The sequence below is a fragment of the Thamnophis elegans genome, chromosome 5, assembly GCF_009769535.1.
Source record: "Thamnophis elegans isolate rThaEle1 chromosome 5, rThaEle1.pri, whole genome shotgun sequence".
NCBI classification, from domain to species: Eukaryota; Metazoa; Chordata; class Lepidosauria; order Squamata; family Colubridae; genus Thamnophis; species Thamnophis elegans.
In genome coordinates, this window is record NC_045545.1 from 51,292,922 (window position 1) to 51,317,510 (window position 24,589).

The following is a 24,589-nucleotide window of genomic DNA, read 5'->3' on the forward strand; positions in this document are numbered from 1 at the left end:
CCATTGGTTCACCATTACGGCTCTAGGACTATTATTAACTATTTCTTAGTATGGAAAAAATCTCCCATGAGAAGTTTCTATTTCTTTTTATATTATTGTGGGGGGGGGGGGGAACGACCCTGGCCACTATTTTATAAATAGTGAATGAAGCACCAACTTTATGGCCGGGAAAATGTTCTATGATTTTATCTTGGCATCTCCCAAGTACCTTAATTAATTTCTCAGAATTACCATCAAAATCATGGTAGCTACACATTATGAGAGCTGACACACAAGACATCTGGAGGATCTTACATTGGAGATTAATATATGTATTATACAGAAAATCCAGGATTGCCAAGCAAACAAAATTGTCAGAGATCAGAGTACCTTGGTAATTATAAATTTTTTGTTTACAAGTTACCAAATAAGCCACACTTTCCAAAAGATAAGCATCAGAATTAATTTATTTGAGATACATTCGTTGTGCACATTAACATAAGATATTAGTGCTCCTCAGTCACATGGCACTGCTAATGCTCTTCACTTTGAAGGCTACACAGGATAAGATACAAATAGGAATTAACAGAGATACACAGCAGAAACCACTGAATAAAAATCACAAAGCAACTTCTATGGCCAGAACAACTGAGCATCCCCCCATACCCTTGTTTTTCTGCCAGGACAGAAACAATCAGCAAAATCATCAGTACAAATAACAATGAAGAAAACGGCACAATGTAAGACATTGAGGTCTACCTAGCTATAGCCAGGCTTTTCAAAATGAATTACGGGGCGGGGGGGAAATCTACCCACTGAAAGTTGTTGTCTCACAATCCCATGCTCCAATTTGGTTACTTTTTAGTATTAATTCAAGAACAGGACCGTTTGCAACATTTCAAGTATTTCATAAATCTGTGGACTTAAAGTTCCAGGAAAATAAAACTATCGTCATAAGCTGGTTACATATTACTATATAGAGTTGTCTCTTCCCTACCTCCCCTTAATGGGAAAATGGGGGCACATTCACATTCTTCTATCACTAGGCAAAGAGGCAACAGTTCCCTGCTTCTATAAAATCCAAAATGCTTGAAAAGATGAACTCTCATGGAAGAACTTAAAACTATAAAAGCTTTTAAAGAAATATTAAAACATAAATAAAGCCTATTATCTTATGTATAACAAGATTCCCCAGAGACCAATCAGAAGATATGGATAACCATTATGAGCCGCTAAGGAATTGGGGAATTGGGTTAGAGGTAATGCCCTTTCACACTAAACACAACTAATATGGGATTCCATTTGACGTGCAAAGTAAATTCAGTACAGTACTAATGTTTCTTGGCATGTATGATACTCAAACCTTAATCTTCATAATGCCCTTGAGAGATGAGTAGGTATTCCATTGTCATTATTCCATTCAGTGAGTTTACAGTGCCTGCCCTAAACTTTAAAAGCTGCTGGATGGACTGTAGCTGTAAATAGACACATACTCATTGACAATGTATTTAAAAGGGGCTATGATGATAGATAATGATCTATTTTACTTTAAGTATCCAAGAGAATTAAGTACCTCATTTTGACACTGAAGCCTAAAGAAAATTAGGCTACCACAGTCCCTTGACTGCAAACTATATTTAATGTGCTGATCCTAAAAGATGACTAATATGGAAATGTTACAGATGCAATAAAACATGGCTCTACTTTAAATTCACATATTATTTTTTTCTCTAGAAAGGCTCAATATGTAGCTACACCTGGTAGCTACTGCAACAACAGCACAGCTAAGCTTAGAAATGTGCTAGGTTTTTGACTGTGATGGTTATTAATGGCTTGGAATTTTCATGAGGGGAAAAAAGGGCAATATCCAAATTAGTTTGGAAGTAGTGGTTGTTTTGAATAGCAATTTATTATGGAACTTGCTGAATTATTCTTTCCAATTGCACCAGATTCTTTCCAATTGCACAATTAAAAGCAGATAAATAACTTTATGAATTGCTGAGCATATTATATTCAGAGATAGGAAAGCATCATGTTTATCAACTCTCCAACTCTGTGAGGCTTGTAACTATTGCCAGAGAAGTCATTTTTACTTTTGCCTGCTTGCGCAGTGTTAAATATAATGCTACACATATAGCAGGTGAGAATAAGAGCAAACTTCTATCGAGAATATCAGAAATTGTTTTTGTGCACATCACCCCCAGGAATTCAGTGTCCTGAAATTCACTGCCAGCATTTTGGCAATTGCACCAATGGGAGAGTGCAAAAAAAAAAATGTTGCCAGACAATGCACTTACTCCCTCACTCAAACTTCACACAGTTTCTGTTGACATACAAAAATAAGATCAGCTACAAGGATGGCAGCTACAAAACTGCCTCTTTATGTATTTTAAGACTGATAAAAAGGCACTGTAGTGCCATAGTTCCTTAACCCAATCAGGAAGAATGGAAAACTCAGGAACCAGATGACCCAAGAATTCCCATTAAAGGAAAATTTCCCACCTCTCAGCTCTATCACTTCAGTTTCAGCATCTGCAGCACTTCCTCCTGCCCTGCTGCTGAGCTCAGAATTAATCAGCTCTGTTTCCCCCAGTAATGTCAAGGTGCGATCATATGGATGCAGAGCTGATGAAGGAACAGCGCAAGCACCCCTGTAAAGGAGACTCTGGATTGCTGAACAATTATTTATCTATTTATTTACCACTATTAGAATGCTGCCTTGTTCTCACAACTCTAGGCAGCTTACAACAAACACAATAAAACACTTATAAAATACTCAAAAAACCCCAAGCCATTAAAACGAATAAATACTATTAACAAAAGTATTAATAAAAAAAATATTACTACCATTAGACAGATTTGAACAAATGCCACAAAGAGCTAGCTGCCTGTTAGGTCACTACCCAAACACCATTAGAAACCAAAACGATCCATCAGGTGCTTGCAGTGGACCAATTCAATCAGCCTGTTCCCCTGAAAGTTGATGGGGGCTATCAGTCTGACTCTATGAGAGGCTAGTTAGTACACCAACTGCATTTCTGCTTTTCATCTGCCTATTAAGAATCTCTACCAGTTGGAACTTTTCTATCCTTCACAAAGGCTTGGCAAAAGCACCATTCTTGACACATTAGAAAATGTTCCTTAAAGGTATCTGAAAGATAACAGTAATAAATAGTAATAAAATAAGGTACAGTGCATTGAACATATTTAGCGATTAAATGGGGAATGGATGTAAACTGCAAAAAGACATTAGCAGGCAACCAGCTTCATATGTTTCATTTCATCTCATTCAATGGAAAGAGCCACATAACACAATAAGTTACTGTTTAAATATGGCTTAGTAACTAAGCCGAAACTGGTTCAATTCATAGAGTACACTAAGCCATAAACCTGATTTAAAAACCAAAATGGCTATATCCAAACACTAAACCAAGTCAAACAGTGAAACCATATAGTGGCTCAATTAGGTAAAACACTTATTTTTGGCACTGATTTAATTGTACCATGGTAAACACATTTCTTAGCACTTAAAACTAAAGCATACTTCTAGGGCATCAGGGTACAAAAGTGTAATTTTAGCTGACTCTGAGACAATAGCAACCGGAAAGTATTCTAAGTCCTTTGTTTTCATTAAATATCTCTCAGAGTAAACATATTTGAATGAGAGCTCCCTATTTTATCCCACGTCCTCCTTTCTAATCAACATTTTTAAATTAATTACCCTTTAAGTTCCATTACACCTTAAAGGAAGACCATTTTTCCCATCTTAACTGAATATTTAAGATAGATCAATAGACTACCTAGCTTTGTGATCACTACTGAGTGGTGACATAAAGCTGTTGGAGTCCTCTGGACTCCAGCTTTCTCATCACCAGTTATATAGAAGCCTTCATTTGATGTTCTAGAATGAACTACATGTGGATTTGTGAAATAAAACTGATGACAAGGCAAATGATGACACTGAATTCTGCATACTGAAACTCCCCATAATAGCTCAAGAGCAAGTCTGGTGTAGTGGTTAAGGTACTGGGCTAGAAAATAGAAATCTAGTCTTCCCTTAGACATGAATGCCAGCTGGGTGGTTTGGGGCCAGTTACTCCCTCTCAGTCCAATCCACCTCACAGATGCGTAGTGAGGAAAATTAGAGGACCTTGAGTTATATATAAAAATCGAAGAATAAAAATCTGATGTTGATGATGATGTATTTGGACTGAGTTGATCTAAAGTACAAATAGGGGACAGAGAAATTCTTCTATTAATTCTAATAGATTTTGATTAGACACTGGAACACCACAAAGGTCAATGGTCATAAAAGACCACCTAATTTTAATGTCTACTAATAAATTACAACTATTATGCACAACAATTAAAAAGGCAGTGCTGAATGAGCAAAATGAATTTATAGTAACTGGTTAAAATCAGAAATAGCCCAATTTATACAGCAAGAATACAAAATCACTCATCAAATCAATGCCTTCATGATGATCCTAACTATATGACAACGGGCCACAGTGAGGAAATCTTGATGTCTACCCAAATCGGTCTATCTTCCCCTTACAGCTATGAATTTTAGAACATGGTCATAAGACTGCAATGAAAGAAATAGAGGAAAAAATGCTGAAATTTGACATTTTTATACCTGCTTGTGATACTGAAACCATATAGAATAGCAGCCACTTTCAAAACTTCCCAGGTCACATCCTGTATATACAGTTATCATATAAAAGTTAGTCCTAAATCTAAATGCATTAATTGACAAACTCCTCTGTGACATGAAATATATGTAACAGAAGTAAGATTAATTCTCTATGAAACCATTTCTTCTCTTGTTCCTTTAATGTATTTTCTCTCTCTTTTAGTTATGAGTCTACAGTAGAACTGCAGAGGAATAGTAGAACAGAAACTGAAAGATACAGGACACACTGGAGCATAATATTCATCATTTAAGTCGCTATCATCTATGTTAATAGGAAATACCTCATATTTCAGATGAGAAATTCTTACTCCTGCTTAAATGTGGGATATTCTACATGCAAAGCATGTGTTTCATGACTATATGGTGAGCAATAATTAACAATAATAAACATGATTTCAAGCAGTTTTTAAACCTTCTTCTGCAAATATGTTTTTTGGGTAAGGTTTTAATGGTGTGAATCCATATGTAAAAGTTAGAATTAATATTTATCCAAATTATGAATACTTTAGATCGGTTTTGTTGAGCTTATCACTTGAAAAACTCCTTGAGATGGAATTACAAGAGAAATTCAAAACAAAACAGGTAAACACTCTATTTTCCAAAAATAAATAAGTAACAAAATGCATTTTGAAAAACTGTATTAGATAAGAACAGTTCTTAATAGATTGGGAAAGGAAAACAAAGAAATGGTAACTTTCTACTAAACTCTAATCCCCAATTCTATAATGCTTGTTTTGCATACAGTGAATTTTAAAAATGGCTTCAGTGGAACAGATTTGCAGAATAAACTGATTGAACAAATCAGAGTTATTCCTGGATGGGCAATCTCTGAGAAGACCAAAAGCTGCACAAAATAAATTATGGCCACCAGATGTATACTCCCTATTGTAGGTTTATTACTAACCCTAAGATAAATGTGAAAGTCCCAAGTAAGCAAAACTTTGCTTGTCCTTAAGGTTGTTCAAAATGTTCCGGTTCCACCCTCCACACACACACACAAATCAATTATTTGCAAATAATGGCCCGGATTTCACTGACATATTAAAGTATATCTGGGACAATATTAGAGTGTTGAATTTGAGGCAATAAAGTAACATGGAGGAAGGAAAGCTTTTATGTGATTCTAGCAAACTATTGTAGTACCATAACATCAGAATATTAACTTCTTAGAGACTATCCCAAATTGTTAGGCAAACAGCAACAGTTAAAAACATTCACCAAAGATTTGTTAGGGAAATTTATAGTTCCACAGTTTTTCCTACTCTGAGGGTGAAGAGAGGCATATTATGAGATACACCACCAGTCAGAAATTGGAGCTGGGAAGGTCAGCTTTGGCAGCATGTTGAGTCACTCCTGGAACCACATGGATTTAGAACCATTCTTGCATGGATTACTTTCTCTGACAGTCTGATTCTCCTCCTCTGTTTTGCCTTTTGGTGGCTAGCCTTGTATTTGTTTTAAAAACTGATACAATCCCCCCCCCCCCCCGAGCTTTTCTGATTCTCATGGAGAAAAGAATTAATTGCAAAGCAATTCAGTGTTACATTTACTGGGCACTTTAACTTGAATAAATAAATAAACAGACAAACAAATACCAGCATCTCTGAAAAAATAAATTAATGCAAAATTTGAAAATAAATATTTTTTGTGTATGTTCAAAAATTAAACTGAGTTTCCTTAGCCTTCACACTCCAACTGTACCATTACCCACCCTGCCATCAACCCCGTCAAGTAATCAAGCACATGACAGGGCTTCAGAAAGTGCATGGTAGAGGAATAGGAGGCTCGGAAGAGGCACAGATAGGCTACGTTTCCTAAATTAGCTTGATGGAACTATTCCAGTGACTCACACAGAGTAACAGGGGGGCACAATGGGGAAATGGCAGTTATGAAACATGATTTGTTGAAGAGCAGATACAAAAGCCACAATGAGGTGCTTGGGTTGAATGTTCTTCTTACAGAGGCAGGTCAGTGCTGTTATGTCGTGTTTTCCTGGAAGTCCCATCATCCTTAGGCAGTGCCCTCTGTAAGCTGGACATGGCTGCTGTCTTTTTATGGTCAATGACCGCATAGGAGTTGGTCCTGTGGGCTGGATGGGCAACCGCACATGGGATATGGGGGACTGGTATGCTTTGGCGCCCTTTACAAGGATCATCTTGCAGTTCTACCTGGATATAATTGAGCTGCCTGGGCTGCTCCAAATAGGGCCGGCAGAAGTCGAAATTGAAAACGCTCGGGGTACAACTGCGGCGCCGTTGCAAGCAACCTCCCCTACGCATGCCTCCATGTAGGGCAACCCTTTCTGAGTTCATGTAATTTCGTAAATGGTCATCTTCTTCAATTTCTGGATAACCAGTGGAGGAAGGTGTCATTGCATCACCAGAGTCCTCTTCATCCTGGCCCTGTCTTAGGGGCTGGCACTCCCACACAGGAGGCAATGATGGTAGGTTCTCATAGTGCAGTAGGGTGGCCCGGCGATGGGAGCAACTGGCAGGATTCAGGTCCTCACGAGGAATTTTCAAGCGCCCGCTACCCTGATGAAGAAAGGTTCCACGAGAAGGCAGCAGACTGTTGAGGTTTTCATAAACACACTTGGGGGCGAGGCACTCATCTTTGTAATCATTGTTGTTGTTGTGAGGGGTGCAGAAATGCCTTGAGCACTCCCAGTAGGGTCGACAGTAGCCATCACATTTCATCCTGTGCCTATAACCCAGGTTCGGGCCCAAAACAAACTTCACTTCTCCTGGCTGAAGGTAAACCTGGGGATTCCGGTCCTCCAGGGAGCAGCTATGGTTGGAATGAGCAATCGCAGGATGAACTTCAGGTAAGGAGTGCATACAATGGTGACCCATTATATCATCTTCACCACTGGCTGTGTTTACATAGGTGTGGGACTGCCCAAAAAAAAAAGTATATTAGCAGGTGCTGAGAATAAATGTTGTCTAGAAATCCTGCATTATTTATTCTGAATCACTGGATTGATAAGTATCTGTACAGCATTTAAAAATGCATAAACAGGATGTTCTTTAACAGCAACAATATTAAAAAGAAATATAGTCCCATCTTCACCTTGGATTCTGTTATAATCCTAAACATGTTCCCTGACAGAAAATCCTTTTCATTACCTTATGATGATACCTTATCATTATCAGATCACACCTGTCCTATCAAACGATATTGTTACTTAGTCAAATCTTGTACAAGTTGCCCTTGACTTAAAACCATTTGTTTAGTGACCATTCAAAGTTACAAAGGCACTGAAGAAAGTGACTTATGACATTATTCACACTTACAGTTGCAAGAAAAAGTATGTGAACCCCTTGGGATTACGTGGAGTTTTGCATGAATTGGTCATAAAATGTGCTCTGAACTTCATCTAAGTCACAACAATAGAAAAACACAGTCTGCTGAAAATAATACTACACAAACATTAGATGTTGCCATGGTTTAATTGAACATACCATGTAAACATTCACAGTGCAGGGAGGAAAAAATATGTGAGCCCGTAGCCTAATGACTTCTCCAAGAGCTAATTGGAGCCAGGAGTGAGCCAACCTTGACTCCAATCAGTGTGATGATATTGGATGTGTTGCTGACAGCTGTCCTGCCCTTTAAAAATACGCACCTGTTTTGGGTTTACTGGTTTCAAGAAGCAGTCTGATGTGAACCATGCCTCACAGAAAAGAGCTCTCAGAAAACCTACGATCAAAATTGTTGACTTGCATAAAGCTGGAAAGGGTTACAAAAGTATCTCCAAAAGCCTTGATGTTCATGTGTCCACGCTAAGCAGACTATTTACAAATGGAGAAAGTTTAGCACTGTTGCTACTCTCCCTAGGCGTGGTCATCCTGTAAAAATGACTGCAAGAGCACAGGGCAGAATGCTTCATGAGGTAAAGAAGAATCCTAGAGTGTCAGCTAAAGACCTACAGAAATATCTGGCACATGCTAACATTTTTGTTGACACATCTACAATAAGAAAAACATTAAATAAAAATGGAGTACATGGGAGGACACCACAGAGGAAGCCATTGCTGTCCCAAAAAAATATTGCAGTACATTTGAAGTTTGCAAAAGAGCACCTGGATGTTTCACAGCACTACTGGCAAAATATACTGTGGACAGATGAAACCAAAATTGAGTTGTTTGGGAAAAACACACAACATTATGTGTGGAGAAAAAAAGGCACAGCACACCAACATCAAAACCTCATGTCCACTGTAAAACATGGCAGAGGGAGCATCATGGTTTGGGGCTGCTTTGCTGCCTCAGGGCCTGGACGGATTGTTGTCATTGATGGAACAATGAATTCCAGGGTTTATCAAGACATTTTTCAGGAAAATGTACGACCATCTGTCCACCAACTGAAGCTCCGCAGAGGATGGGTGATGCAACAGGACAATGACTCAAAGCATACAAGTAATTCAACAAAAAATGGCTTCAACAGCACAGAATACGCCTTCTGGAGTGGTCCAGTCAGAGTCCTGACCTCAATCCGATTGAAATGCTGTGGCATGACCTTAAGAGAACGATTCACACCAGACATTCCAAGAATATTGCTACACTGAAACAATTTTGTGAAGAGGAGTGGTCCAAAATTACTCCAGATCGTTGTGCAGGTCTGATCTGCAACTACAGGAAATGTTTGGTTGAGGTTATTGCTGCCACGGAGGGTCAACCAGTTATTAAGTCCAATGGATCACATACTTTTTCCTCCCTGCACTGTGAATCTTTACATGTTATGTTCAATTAAACCATGGCAACATCTAAGGTTTGTGTAGTACTATGTTCAGCAGACTGTGTTTTTCTATTGTTGTGACTTAGATGAAGTTCAGAGCACATTTTATGACCAATTCATGCAAAACTCCACATAATTCCAAGGGGTTCACATACTTTTTCTTGCAACTGTTACAACCATTGCTGCATATGGTCACATGATCAAAATTCAGATGCTTGGCAACTGGGATGTATTTATGATGGCTGCAGGGTCCCAGGGTCATGTGATCACTTTTGCGATCTTCTGACAAGCAAAGACAACCCAGATTCACTTAACAGCTATCTTCCTAATTTAACAATTGCACTGATTCACTTAAAAACCACACCAAGAAAGGTTGTAAAATGGGGTGAAATTCACTTAATAACTGCCTCACTTAGCAGTGGAAGTTTGGGGCTCAATTGTGGCCTTAGGACAAGGACTACCTGTATGCAGTGTGGGGGGGGGGGAGACAATCACCCCAATTCTTGTTTAATCAAGAAAACAATGTAGAGTGTAATGAAAAACCCATTCTAGCCTTTTTTATTTGAGGGTAGATGGAGGTAAAATGATCAATACCCTGTGCAATGAGAAGGTATTATTATTGTTGTGACTTTCTCATAACTGGGAATGAATATATCTTCTCAATAAGCGTTTTTTTTCTGAAAATCAAAGTTAGAAACTTAGTGCTACATAAGTAAAAAAATAACGGATGCCTATTTTCCTATAACAGCATTCACTGGCATAGTTATAATTAATTGAGACAGTTAGTATTAATTGCTGCAGTGTTCTAGTTCATATGCAATACTTACTTGCCCATCAGGGATAATAAGAGCATGTGTACCATCCTCCCCAATGGAAGAATGCCTTAGACTATTCATGGGTGCATGGCAAGCTGCAGGGCAAGATGAAGGCTCCATAGGGAAGTTGTGGAACCCATTAGGAAAGCCTGGGACTATATATTTTAAAAAAATGAAGAAATGGGAGCACAATTAGCTTTACACAAAACTGTATACACATTTACCAAAGATACCTAAAATACTTTGCTAATAGGCTAATGGACCCAAATTGTATGATGAAGTTCTCTACTGTAATGAGGCAAAACAATTATAAAAACTGGGCTAAAGGCCGTATCTCAAATCTAAGTACAAAATAAATCAAAGGTCAAGATAACCAAATCAAACAGTAATCTTCCTACTTCTCATGCATACTTTTTAACAGTAGTTTTGGTGATATTTTACTGGAAACTTAAAACATATCTGATCATTGTGTTTGGTTGCCTTAGAAATAAAGCAACAAGCTCACATAAAACTTAAAACTTTGCAATAAGCAAAAGACATGAATGAAGAGTAGAGCTGATTTTATGAGACCAGATCATTAAGTAATTAACAATATCTACCTGGAGATGAAACAGGTTGATATAACTGTTGCAAATGTTTTGAGCCTTCAAGTAGCCCCAGTTCAGAGAAAAATTATATGGAAACAAGGCATGACTCTCTTGCATAAATTAGAAATGCCCAATACTATAAACATATTACATCTGCATTATAAAAGTGGATTGACATTATGGCTTCAACTGTGAGTTGGCAATGGAAAGAATGAGCAACTCAACACTGACTCAAAACAGGGCCAAAAATCTATAATATTTTAAATAAAATAGGATATAAATGTTTGGCACATACTTAAAGAATGGTTTCGCCTCATACAAATATTCAAATTCCTATCAAAACAAAACATTCTAACCAAGAAGAAATGTCTGTGGAGATTCTCAGTCATCCAGGTCATAATTATATCAAAGGTGTGTTTTTCTTCAAAAGGCAACTGGACTGTTTTTTCCTTGAGGAAGATGTTTCACTTCTCATCCAAGAAGCTTCATAAGGTCTGATGGCAGGGGGATGGAAGGTTCCGCAACCAATTGCACCCTGATTCAGGTGGTCCTGAGGGCACACATAAACTCCCAAGTGGCCTCAACAGCTCTCAGAGAGTGCTAACGAACAGATGACTGCAAAGAAATACAATCCTTCCATCCCCCACCATCCTATCAGAACCTATCCTTCCATCCCCACACCATCAGAACTTATGAAACTTCTTGGATGAAAAGCAAAATATTTTTCCTCTTCTTCCACAAGGAAAAAAGAGTCCAGTTGTCTTTTGAAGAAAAAAGAACCTTTGAGACACCAAGAAGAAATGGTCTAGAGCAGGAATGTCAAACTCAATTTCATTGAGGGCCACATCAGGGCTGCGGTTGACCTCAGGGGGCCAGGTGGGCGTGGGCGACTCAGTGGGTGTGGCTGACTAGATGTGGCCAGCTTGATGCCACTCCCCAAGCTGCTGGCATGTTTCCTCTTTACACTGGGAAGACTGGGCTGAAGCCATGCTGCCCCAATGTTTCCTCTTTGCATTGGGTAGACCAGGCCAAAGAGACGCAGGTCAGCCCCTTACATTTTCCAGGACGGCTCTGCGGGCCGGATCTGACATCGTGGGCTGGATATGGCCCCACGGGACTTGAGTTTGACACCCCTGGTCTAGAGTAAAGCTTAACATTCCCCTATCTCTTCCGGTTTGTAAGATGGTCTCACTATCGGGTGTCTGGGGAGTCCGGGATAGTTCCAGTTCAGCTGCATTCCTTGTAATGACAACAGGTTCCTCCACCACACTGATACTATTACACTGCATCAGATCCTGCAGCAAATTAAATATCTCTTCAGCTCTTGAGCACTTGAATGCAAAAATTCCTAGGTGAAGAAGAGAAAGTCTATTTTAATGCTAGCATGTTCACACTATCTAAAACAAGAAATGAATATTAGATAAACATAAAGTGGTGTTAACAAAATGCCCATTACTCCAGCTATACACCTCTATTCTAAACATTAGCAGGTTACTAAATACAATGAAAGCAACATGATCGCATGGACATTTGGACAAATCCAAAGGATAGGATTAAGATGAAACATGTGATTAGCGCACACTGAAAGTAAAGGTCTGGTCCTGAGATTACACCTTAATTTAGAAGCCTCTTAGAAACATATTGACTACTTACCAACTTAATTTATATCTTTGGACATGAGGCCATGTCTTCAAAATTATAAATATTACTGTACCAATAAAATACTAACTGTATAATTAGTTACACTAATAAAATTAATAAGGGAAGCAACAAAAATGAATCAAAGGTGACATTTTCATGATACCTTATAGAAAGAAATTGAGAATTTTAGAGAAGAGCTTCAGGACTATTGAAATTTCAAGCCCATCATTTGTAAGAAGCTGAGGAGAAGAAACCATGATCTCTGAAACACCCTGAGCTCCAACTATTTAGGACTTCAAAATCAAAACAGAGATATCTAGTTATTGAACAAGTCTCTTAGTCAGGCAGCTATCCTCAGCCACTGGGTTATACATAAAATGGAATTATGGTTTCATTTGTGCAACATTCTGGCCAAGAATAAAAGTGTTCTATAATTTGAATGCATTTCAACATACCCAGGTGGTATAAATATACATAGTCAGAACATAATTTAGAACTGCTGACCATGAAATAGTACATTTACATTACTGCTTATTGTTGTTGTGTTTTGAAATAATTATAAAGATTAAGAATTGAAATTGAATTTCTTCTACAGTTCCATTTCTATTGTTATTCGCTTGCACTTTCCATATTCCAGTGAAAGCACAAAATTACTATTATTGTTACAAGTATTACTTGGTGTCAACTCTGCTGCCCATGAAAATTTTGAGGAAAACATTATCTGTACCTTTTTTGGGCAAAGTAACCCTGCAACAGCATGAGCCTGCACAAGGAATCTAAGAAGCTGCTTCTATTTAAATTTGCCAGCTCAATGTTGAGGTTAGACCCTTTTTTGCAAATCATTAGTGATTAACAGGATTGTACTGGTACATGTCTGGGAAGCTCAATAACTAGCTTTTGTATTAAACTGCAACATCTGCCCACCACCCCTAAATACTTTTATCAATTGACTCTCTATTCTGAACTAACAAATCAGATACCGGCATGCACAGACATGAACCAAAAATCCATAGCAACAAGGACAAGAACATGGCAACAACAGCTGCAATTCTGAATAAAAATATTCTAACACACACACACACAGACACACACACACACACACACACACACACACAGACACACGTCAACAGATCCTACACATTTTCTGTCCTATCTTCCTGATATTAAGAATGATCATTCAAGTGAAATAAGCTTTAAAATCCAACCATGAGAGAAAAGAATGTGAAAGGAATCAAAGAACATTCATATAATACAAGGGAAATAATGAATCTTACAACCATTGAATATCAAATCTGCTTTTGGCTCAAAGCCTTTTGGATTTTTTTTCTATTTCATCTGTAACATAAAGATCACACTGCTGGCACAAATGCCAGTGGTGAACAAACAATGGGTTATAAATAGGCAGCCAGCTAGGTACTATTCCTATCAAAGTCAAAATATCACATTATGGGTAGTCCTCAACCTATGACCATCTGTTCAACAACTATGTTACAGTGGCACTGAAAAAATGGTATATATGCCTGATCCCTGAAATTATGGCTGTGGTAGCATTCCTGCGGTCACACAATCAAAATCGGTCACTTGATAGCCTGCCCACTTTTACAATCGCAGGGACTCTTCAACTCCTTCCCCTGCCTACTTCCCCATCTTTGCCCTTTGGGCCCCTGAGCTCCATAGCTCTGCAAGGCAGCTGCTGGCCACACAAGGCTTCCTTTCTGAGGTCACATGTGGCAGTTTCCTCAGACCTGGGGGAGGAAGTCCTCATGTGGCCAGCAGCTGCCTTGCAAAGGGTCAGGCAAACCTCATCGGAATTGGGAGCAAGATACAGGTGGTCAGTTGGGAATGGTGAAGTACAGGGCACTAAGGGCCTCAGAATGCAGGGGGGCAAGAGTGGCTGGGGCTGGTTTAGGCTGGGGCTTCTTGCAGCCATAGGAATACGGTGTGCAAAGTAACCCCTGAGCAGCATCACAACAAGCACACACACCCCCAATCGTGCAATTTTAGGATGTCTTGCTGCTTTACAAAGCAGAGTGCAGAGGGCCAAAAGGGCAGAATTGGGGTGAATAGGCAGTTAGGGGGAGTTGAATGGAAGGCATTCTCTTACCTTGGATGAGGTTGGGGCTGGGGGAAGCCAAGCTGGGAATGGCTTGGATTGGGATAGGCCCTTGGCTAACAAGTGGAGGTTGTTAATAATGACAATAGGGAGTATTAGGACTGCCATTGGAAAGAAATGGGGCCACAGATTGGGGCTGCATCAATTAGAGCTTAAGCTTTACAACTGCATCTCTAGAGAAATAAATTCTGGTCCTAACTGCCATCTTAACTTGAGGACTATCTACACATGTGAAATGATGCATAGGATAGATAAATGCAAAAATGGCATTATGATGTTATAAGAGAAAATTGATGCCACATCGTTCCACAAGATGCAGAGGTGCCTGGATTTAATAACAAAATAAGCAAGAAAATATAAAATGACCTTGCTATATCAGCTCAGAAGTCTAGCTAGTGATTTAATCCCAACCCTGCTAGATTTAGATTGGAATTTTAATCTGGATTAGATATACTTCTGTTTTAAAAAATGTTACTATTCATAATATAATCTAACTATTCTTAATGTAACAAAGATTTAAATGATCTCAGAGTTATTCCCAACCTTGCACATCTCACCACAGACAAAACAATATGGATCTAAATGACTATCGGAGAGTATTGGCCAGAATATTCCTTCAATGCTGTTAATGTGAGAGGCGCTAGAAACCTGAATACAAGATATTTAGACTTTCCATTAATATACAGTTGGCCTTCATGAAGCAGAACGCTGGACTAAATAAGGCTTTTTAAAAAATGTTCTCTCACTAATATTTATATGAAAACAAAAATGTGAATTTCCTTAAAGTGTCATATTAGAAGATTGTGTCTATTTCTGAAGCAGATTTATAACATCCTATGAGGAGAGAAACTAGATGCTATCCCAAGTTAACAGCTCTCCTGCTACTTGGGGAGAAATGTACGTACCCTGTCCAGTCAGGCAGCGACGTCCACTTTCAAAGGAGAAAAGGTTGGAATCATAGCCATAGCGGCGCAAGCAAAGGTACGGCCACCGAACTGCGTCGCGCTTATGAGTGTGCAAAACAAGCTCCCTCTGTGTCAATTCCATAATCCCTGAGCCCAGCTCATTGCCCTCATCATCAACATTTGTCACCTGTAGAAACCAAAGCCAATTGTCAGGAGCTACTAGTATAAACACTAAACAGTGTATAAATAGACAGTGGAGTTACAAACTAGTAGTGTGGCTTATTCAGGAAGGTACATCAGCCCAACTACGTCTCCTTGAGGCAGTCATTTTTTCTTAATTCAGTGGTGAAATGCTTTAGAGCAATGTTTTTCTGCCTTGGCAATTTTAAGATGTGTGGACTTGAGTTCCCAGAATTCCCTAGTCAATGGACTCAGAGTGGAAGTCCACACATCTTAAAGTGCCAAGATTGGGAAACATTGCATAAGAGAAGTACTTCCTTACCAGAAAAATATTTCAGGCGGGTACACCTAGAGTCAATGCTAGTCTCAGATCTCAGCTATTCAGGAAATTGGTCCCTCTGGTGACATAAGGAGTGTTTTCTTAGTCTTAGCATATAGTAATACTAAGAATGCATTTATTAATCATTGTGCTTCTACTTTGGGAATGCTATCTAAGATTCGCTGAATAATATTACTGTCTAGTACCAATCACCAAATAATTGACCCAAGTTAAATGATTCACCTCGAAAGACTTTCCAAATTCAGATTTGTGCAATGCCTTTATCATCCATACATATAAGGTCAGAAAATTGTCAATATTTCGAATCTCTAGGCTGAATGTTAAGCAAAGGAGGACAAAATTTATTTATTTTATTGAAATATACAGAGAAGATAAACTTTCTCAGCTAAAGGAAGTAATATTTAACCGAAGAAAGTAGCAAGAAGACTGGGGGGGGAAATCCATAAAAAGATGTTTCTCATTCTGACTTCAGTTTTGAGATTAAAATTTTGTTTGGGTTAATTCACAGTTATCAATACTAGTAGAAAAACAAATTATAAAAGACAAAAAACGTATCACTTACCTTAAACTTGGTAGGGTGGTTATCTGGAACCCTGTCTCGGCATGGGCTACTGCAGCACGTTCCCATGGTGTCAAAACAACGGGCAGACCTTGGAACTTAAGGGAAACCAGAATACTGAAGACCAAAATGGTAACCACATCTTTCTAACAAAATATTTTCAATGTTTCAGAAACTCAGTGGCAGATGGAGAAAAAAATCAAAGGCATACACCATACATTTGTGCAGGGCTTCAGATTTAATAGGAAATAGGTGCATGGACGTGGTGGCTCAGTGGCTAAGACACTAGGCTTGTCGATTAGAAGATAGGCAGTTCAGCAGTTCAAATCCCTAGTGCCGTGCAATAGCGTGAGCTCCCGTTTACTTATCCCAGCTTCTGCCAACCTAGCTGTTCGAAAGCACGTAAAAATGCAAGTAGAAAAATAGGAACCACCTTTGGTGGGAAGGTAACAGCGTTCCATGCACCTTCAGCATTTAGTCATATCGGCCACATGTCCACGGAGATATCTTTGGACAGCGCTGGCTTTGAAATGGAGATGAGCACACACACACCAGAGTCGGGAACAACTAGCAGATATCTGCGAGGGGAACTTTTATCTTTACCTTTTAGATGCATGATGGCAATCATGTATTATCTGTAAGCAACTTTTTAAACTAGTATTTGTGCTGCGTGCAAGTGTGTCCTCTGTGCCTGTACTCTTTTGTACAGAGTGTTAATTGATGCTACAAGTATGTAACAAGTGACTTGATTTCTTTAATTATAATCCCAGACCAATCAACAAGTGTAATTATTTTTAAGTTATATTAGATCATGTTCAGGCAGCACTGTGGAAACATGGTAAGACCAATGTCTTCAAATCCACACTATCAAAAACCCACAATATAGGACAATTATTATCTGTTGTATTAGAATTAGAAACCAAAAAACATTTTTTATCATCCCATAAGGACAGGATTTCAGGCAAACCATCATGCTCCTGCTTAAACCTTACCTATCCATGGCTGTCAGCAGTTTTTTAAGGGGAGGATTCCCACATTCTTCACATAATCCTGTGCTAGGTGTCATGGCAACTAAGATGCCAAGAAGTTATTTATGGTTTCATAGAAACTATGTCAACTTTCACCTATGAAGAAGAGAGAAAAATAAAAACACTTGAAATGACTAAGCCCCCAAAATCATCAACCTGTATTTGACAGTCTCTTTTTGTACTCATATAGGTCAAGTATCATGAACAAATCATTTTAAACTTCTTTACTCTCTGGCAGAAATATAATAGAAAGTTTGCTGTTCATTTGTCAGAAAGAGAATTAGAAATCTATTTTAAAATGAAAGCTTCAATTCATAAAAGTTTAATTAAAATATTATTTTATAGCCTTCTAGGATAATTTGGTATTCCATTTTACAAAATAAGAAAAATGTATGTGTGTGTGTGTGTGTGTGTGTGTATGTATGTATGTATGTATGTATGTATGTATGTATGTATGTATGTATGTATGTGCTGGTCTTGTTGTATTTGGGTTTTTTCCCATGTAAGATTGAGATTGTCTTGGCAACGTTTCAGCAAGGTCTCACTCGCCATCTTCAGGCTGGGTTTTGAGCTTAAAGTGTGATCGGAGCTGCCGTCTTTCTATAAATCTTGGTGGGGGTGTGTGGAGTGCTGGTTTTGTTTCAGTAACTGGAATGATTGGTTGTGTGGTTGTATCATGATTGGTAGATTGGTGCTGATTGGTGCTGGCTGTGTGTCTATTGTTGTTTCGTGTTGTAACGGCCTGGTGGTGGGTGGGGCTCGTTTGTTGACTAGGCCTGGTTTCCAGATGTCTGGTAGGCGGGCGGTATCGTCACGTTTATTCATGTTGTGGGGGGTGTTTCTCTATTTTGATAGCTTCCATAATTATTCTCTTGTTGAAGTGTTCTGTTTTGGAGATTAACCTGGTTCCTGCAAAATTAATTTCATGTCCTGTAGCTTTAAGGTGCTGGAAAAGGGAGGAAGTTTTTTCTTTTTTTCTTACTGCGTTCTTGTGTTCTGCAATGTGTGCATTTATTCTCCTGTTAGTTTGTCCTATGCATGTTGCAGGGCAGATTTTGCATGGTATTTTGTAGACTCCTTGGTTTTCTAGCTGGATTTTGTCTTTGGGGTTTCTTAAGATGTTGGCTATTTTTTGGTCAGTGTCGAAGGCTGTCTTGATATTGTGTTTGTGGAGAATTTTGCTGATTTTATCTGTGTTGCCTTTAATGTAAGGGAGGAGGGCGATACCATTGTCCTGTTCTGTGTTTTGGTTTTTGGGGGGAGTGTCCCTTTGGATTAGGTTGGTAATTGTTTTTCTTTGGAATCCGTTGGAGATTAATACATTTGTGAGAGTATGTAATTCAGTTTTCAGGTGGTCTTTGTCGGCTAGGCGTTTGGTTCTGGAGATGAGGGTCTTGGCTACAGAGTTCATCTGTGCAGGGTGGTGATGGGATTGTGCATTTACAGATCAACTCTGTACATGAAATTAATTTTGAAGGAACCAGGTTAATCTCCAAAACAGAACACTTCAACAAGAAAATAATTATGGAAGCTATTGAAATAGAGAAACACCCCTCACAACATGAATAAACGTGACGATACCTTCCGCCTACCAGACATCTGAAAACCAGCCCTAGTCAACAAATGAGCCCCACCCACCACCCAGGCCATTACAACATGAAACAACAATAGACACATAGCCAGCACCAATCAGCACCAATCTACCAATCATGATACAACCACACAACCAATCATTCCATTTACTGAAACAAAGCCAGCACTCCACACACCCCTACCAAGATTTATAGAAAGACGACAGCTTCGATCACACTTTAAGCCCAAAACCCAGCCTGAAGATGGCGAGTGAGACCTTGCTGAAACGTTGCCAAGACAATCTCAATCTTACATGGGAAATGACCCGAATACAACAAGACCAGCATTCCTACACCCATGAAAATCTACGAAGTCTATAGTAGAAAATCTACTATATATATATATTTCATCAACAAAGAAACAATGTTACTAATTTATATATCCCTACACTGGATTATAAAGGTTCCTTAACCTAAAAAATGTAAGTTTTCTATTTTGGAGAACTTTGCGTACTCCTCTGTTACTTTAGTGAGAAAACAAACTAATGACAAGCATCCTTGAAAGGCATCTTGCTTATTAGTACTATATACGTTGGTGTCCAAAACCTAGATCCAGATGTTTAAGACATGCACTCATTGTACATGAATTTAAATGTGAAGGCTTAAACAGGCATATCTGAAATTGTTTGTCTTGTAACACATCCAAGGAATCAGTGTGGTGCAGAAAATGATTGCTCAAGACAGGAATTTTGACATCTGCTAAAAAGGATATTGATTATATTTGAGTGATAGAAAATGTCCACTTTCCAGATTGTTGTAGGATTTGGTAATAAACTAATGAACAATGGAGTTGTACTGAGCTTGTAAAAAAACTAAATGAGAGGATTAATAAAGACTATCTTTAAGAGATAACAATAGTTCTTTAGCTATTTATCAACTTTCATTGTTTTAAAACATTCTGAATTCCAGATATTCCTAGAGTAAACTCTCTCTCTCCCTGGCAGTGAATGAAAAATCCTACTTCTCCTGCACAAAGATTAATTTTAACCATTTTAATTAATCAAAGAGTTATTAGAAATCTAACATACTTCAGTTCTCAGGAAGTTCACCTGTCTTCCATGTTGTATTTGGCTGTTTTGCTGGCTGTTTCCAACTTGGCTGTTCATCACACTTTGTTTCTGCAGGCCTGGAGTGCCAAACATTCTGTAATTAATCAAAAAACACTAATTTACAGAAAAAAAACTTGCAGCCTAATGTAGTTTACAGGTATAACCTATACAAAACAAACTTTGTTCATTGTTAATACTTAATGAAAAAGAATCATACATACAAAGGTTATTTCAATGCATTAGCAATTTTTCTGAACAGGAATAGCTCATTCATTTCATTATGCTGCTGCAAAATAACCATAAAAATAACCAAGAGCTATTCAAATGATTTTTATTTAAGTTTTTAAGGTATTTTTGCACAAAATGTGTACTACTACTAAATTTTCTAAAGTGGTTCTGCTGACTGTTTCTTCTCACAAAAAACAGTACAGAAAGCTGCAACTATAGCAATAACTATTAACCTAGGCAACAGGAAGTCTCTCCATCATGATACAATTCCCTGATATACAATTAAAGAATAGCTTGCCCCAAAGCTGAAAGCCCATTCTAAACTAAATTAAAATAAAATAAATGCAATTTATTATTTCTGTAAGGAGCATCAAGACTCAACCAATTCTAAAATAAATTACGACTGTTCCCAACAATAATGTTTATCATTATTTTGAGAAATTTTCTTGCTTGAAGCAATGAATATTACTATAACAAATGAACAGGCAAAAAACCAATCAGGACTAATGAAATCCATATTACAATTTCAATATATACTATGGATTTTAATTTGCTTTATATGAGCAATAATGCTTAGTGAAGGTATGAATTAAGGGGGAAAGCTGAATAATAACATAAGCAAACAGGCCTCAAGCAAAAGATTACAAAACATTTATCCAACACTGATGAATTTTTGTTCTGAGGATGCACCACAAATATTGATTGTTTTTGCCTTCAAATACTTCAACCCAATAAAATAAGAATTACTGCAAACCACTGCAGACTGCAAACTACTGTTTGCAAATCAGAAACATATTCATTTCAGAACAATTTCTTCTTTTCCTTACATGCATTTAATTATGGTGATATATCAAATAAAAAAGCAAAAGCACAAGTTCTCTTAACTACCATTTATGCAGAAATTTCAAACTATGATATTTCTGGAACTAAGACAATACAGATGCCAGTGCAAAATCATAGCTGATACAGGAAAAGGAAGAAGTCATTTAAAATATAAAGATGAAAACATGCAGTATTTATGTTAGTTATTATTTACAAACTTTTGTTCTCGGAGAACTAGCATGTTATCTTTCAATTTAGGAAACCTTACTGTTGCTTACTAATATTTGATAAACATTGAGTTGTTCTTCATTTGCATCTAACTGTAGCATAAACATATTCCAGAAACCTTTTTTCTGGCATTGCCTTTATCTGATTTCTACACTTGAAGCAACCTTGAGTTGTCCTTAGTTGTACTGTTGTTAAAATAGTTTCCTCTTTATCCGAACATACTGTAGGTTTTGTTGAAGATACAATTGGTACTCTCAGGTAATCCCTTGGGGGGCAGTAGATTAGACTGACCCCACTGGCTCATTGAGACTAGTACAAATATAGTCCTGGGCTATACTGTCCTCCATTCCACTTCGGACAGGAGAGTCAGGTACTTTCAAATCAGACTCTTCTCTTATACCTGACAGATCTTTGAGCTGACAGTAGTGGTGACTGTCAGTAAAACAGGAGAAAAAGAGCAACTTTCTTCATGCTTTGTCTGTTACTGTCTGATCAGTTTTTGAGCACAAGTTCAGTGCTCTTCTGGAATAGCACTAAGCAAATGCCTAAAGTGGGTCCATTTACCAACTGACATCAGCTGATAGCCAGACTCCCTTTAAGCCCTTTCCACAAAACACCTGTGCAAAACCACAGCAAGTTCTGCCAGATGGCTAAATCTGCCCCAAGCTCACATTAAGCACAGCAGCATTTGTTGCTATCATGGCTGTAACATGATAAGAATGGCCACAGAGGAAAGCCATTTTTATTGTGCTATAGTTTTCTGCCAGCTCATGAACTCCTGGGTAGCCCTTTAATCTAGGCATCAGAAAGACTCTTCTGAAACATGCTAGCCAACATCAGCATCCTCCTATTACATACCTAAAGCTGAAGCAATTTCAATTAGGACATCTTCATTTTTCTATCTGGCAGCAAATAATTTAACATATTGTTGCTCTAGCATAATTTCCATTCACTGTGATTAAAACCAAGATGTTAGGGACTATATCATGCTCAAAATGGTTGAAAAATATTAGGTTCAGGAAAGATGCTCAGTTCTAAACAATTCCTATTCTTTCTACATCTCTATTACCGGCCAGCAAAATCTTACACCTAAGGGAAAGATACAAACACTACATAAAACATGAGCAAATCTACCAATTTTCTATAAATGGCAAATAAAGAAAATGCAAAATATTCCAATTAATGTCTTTTTGGACCAAATAAAGCCCCCTCACACAAAAAGGACTACACTGCAGTTCTGATTCTTAAGGCATCTACTACTACTAGGAAGACAGAAGCCTACAGAGAATTAAAGCTAATCATAAAGCATACAAATTATGTTCACTTACTGGCACATGAACAAAATTAGATTTGCCAATTATGTGTGTGACAGCACTGTCATCTAGTAGCAACGGCTATGTAATGAAGCCAATATCCGAATAAACAATTTTAGTCTTTAGTGCCACCAAAATCCCTTGCTTTTTACCGCAAATACATTCAAACGGCTACTTCTCCAAAACTATTGCCAGAAAAGGAAAAATCACGACTAAAGAGCTATGGCTCTCCCATCCACACCACCCCGGAGGGACTGCAGATTAAAATACAAGAGCATAATTTTCAAGATATACAATAGGAAGGGACGAAACTGTTGGAATCGGATGGTAACAAGAGAATAACAACGGCAATAAATACGAGGGTGCAAAGGAACTGGGAGAAAACTGCCGTCCTTGGCCGGGGAAAAGGGTGGGAGCGGGTTGCGCTTCCAAGCGCCGGCGCCACGGGAAGACCGCCAGGAGGAGTAGGAAGAGGCCGGAGGACGGCGAAAGCACCGTCGGGATAAGAGATAAGCTGGCCGCCGTGACTTGGGAAGGCAGCGCCGGTTTGGGCAGGGGAAAACCTGAGAGGTCAATACTTGCGGCACCGTCCAGGCGCGGCGGGGGATAGAAATGACGGAAGGCGCTGCCGCCGCGTCCCTTTGCCCAAGTCCAGCCCGGGTCGGAGACCGCCGGGAGCAGCAAGGAGCACACGAGGCAGCCTAGAGCGTCGCTCACCGTCAGGAGGACTCGGCTTTCGACGGGCGAGGAGCGTAAGTGGCGGCGGACCACAACCACAGACTTTGTGATTGGTAGATAGTCCAACCCGTGGTCGAGCGAGGGGGCTTTCAATGGCTTTTCCCCCTACCTCATTATAAGCGGCCGAAGGGGCTGCTGTTTCCTTCCACAGAGAGGGGTGTAATTTTAGATTTTAACGGAGTTCTGATTGGGCAGCAGCGGATCCGCCAGCCTCCCCTCGCCTCCAGTAGATGAGAACGAAGAGGGGAAATTGTGTTCGTTCTAATTTTCATGCCTTTGAAAGGATTTGGAAAACGTGGAGCCGTTAAAAACATCGCCACGCCAAGACCAGTTCAGTCCACGGTCACCCCACGGTTACAAAATGAAGCGTGGACCACAATTTGCTAACCGCTTCCATCATCAGGGTGGATAACCTTTTCCGGGTTGGAGTTTGACTTGTGCCCCACCTGCGGGTCGCAGAGAAGCTACCCTGCAGCTGCAGATAGAAGAGAGGACGTATGGTTGAATAGGATAGAACAACAGAGTTGGAAGGGACCTTGGAGGTCTTCTAGTCCAACCCCCTGCCTACGCAGGAAACCCTACACCACTTCAGACAAATAATTATCTAACCTCTTCTTAAAAACTTAGTGTTGGAAGTTGGTTGGTTATTCGTCAAACGCTGGTGGCTTTTCTAAGACGCCATTTAGCCTGGGCGCAGCTGCAAATGTTATTCTAGAGCAAATGCCGCAACTCAACTCCCACCACCCTAAAGTCGGGGTTCAGCTCAGAGGTCTTCAAACTTGGCAACTTTAAGACTTGGACTTCAAGAGCTGAAGTCCAAAAGTCTTAAAGTTTCCAAGTTTGGGGACCCCTGGTTTAGCGAAATGTTTCACATTTCTGCACATAAGATGCGTTGTCCCCGGTGTAGGTGCAAAAAAAACAACCCGCACGGAATTGGACGTGGCTGTTCATGTCATGCCCACTAGGTGGAGCTACACGCCGATGGCTTGGCCCGCTACTG

At 39.0% G+C, this 24,589-nt stretch overlaps 1 protein-coding gene across 2 annotated transcripts; it reads right to left on the reverse strand.

The window, feature by feature from the left end:
- Nucleotides 1-428: 428 nt before the first annotated feature.
- Nucleotides 429-23,545, reverse strand: FRS3 (fibroblast growth factor receptor substrate 3). 2 transcript variants are annotated; one of them, XM_032217851.1, is made up of 8 exons: nucleotides 23,430-23,545; nucleotides 20,240-20,354; nucleotides 17,545-17,676; nucleotides 16,556-16,650; nucleotides 15,474-15,660; nucleotides 12,007-12,162; nucleotides 10,240-10,382; nucleotides 429-7,569 (listed from the first exon to the last, which is right to left on the reverse strand). In XM_032217851.1, the coding sequence occupies exons 4-8, from the start codon at nucleotides 16,619-16,621 to the stop codon at nucleotides 6,631-6,633; spliced, it is 1,491 nt and encodes a 496-aa protein (XP_032073742.1). In that variant the 5' UTR covers nucleotides 16,622-16,650; nucleotides 17,545-17,676; nucleotides 20,240-20,354; nucleotides 23,430-23,545; the 3' UTR covers nucleotides 429-6,630. The 2 variants fall into 2 exon arrangements, with proteins under 2 accessions (XP_032073742.1, XP_032073744.1); XM_032217853.1 differs by having other exon boundaries at nucleotides 20,261-23,544.
- Nucleotides 23,546-24,589: the final 1,044 nt, after the last annotated feature.

What these genes read in the sequence shown, in the direction of transcription:
- FRS3 (XM_032217851.1), bottom strand. Translation starts at nt 16,621, where the DNA reads ATGGGAACGTGCTGCAGTAGCCCATGCCGAGACAGGGTTCCAGATAAC. An exon ending in ACCACCCTACCAAGTTTAAG is followed by an intron (nt 15,661 to 16,555) that starts GTAAGTGATACG and finishes TGGTTTCTACAG; the next exon opens with GTGACAAATGTTGATGATGA. An exon ending in TCGCTGCCTGACTGGACAGG is followed by an intron (nt 12,163 to 15,473) that starts GTACGTACATTT and finishes TTCTTCACCTAG; the next exon opens with GAATTTTTGCATTCAAGTGC.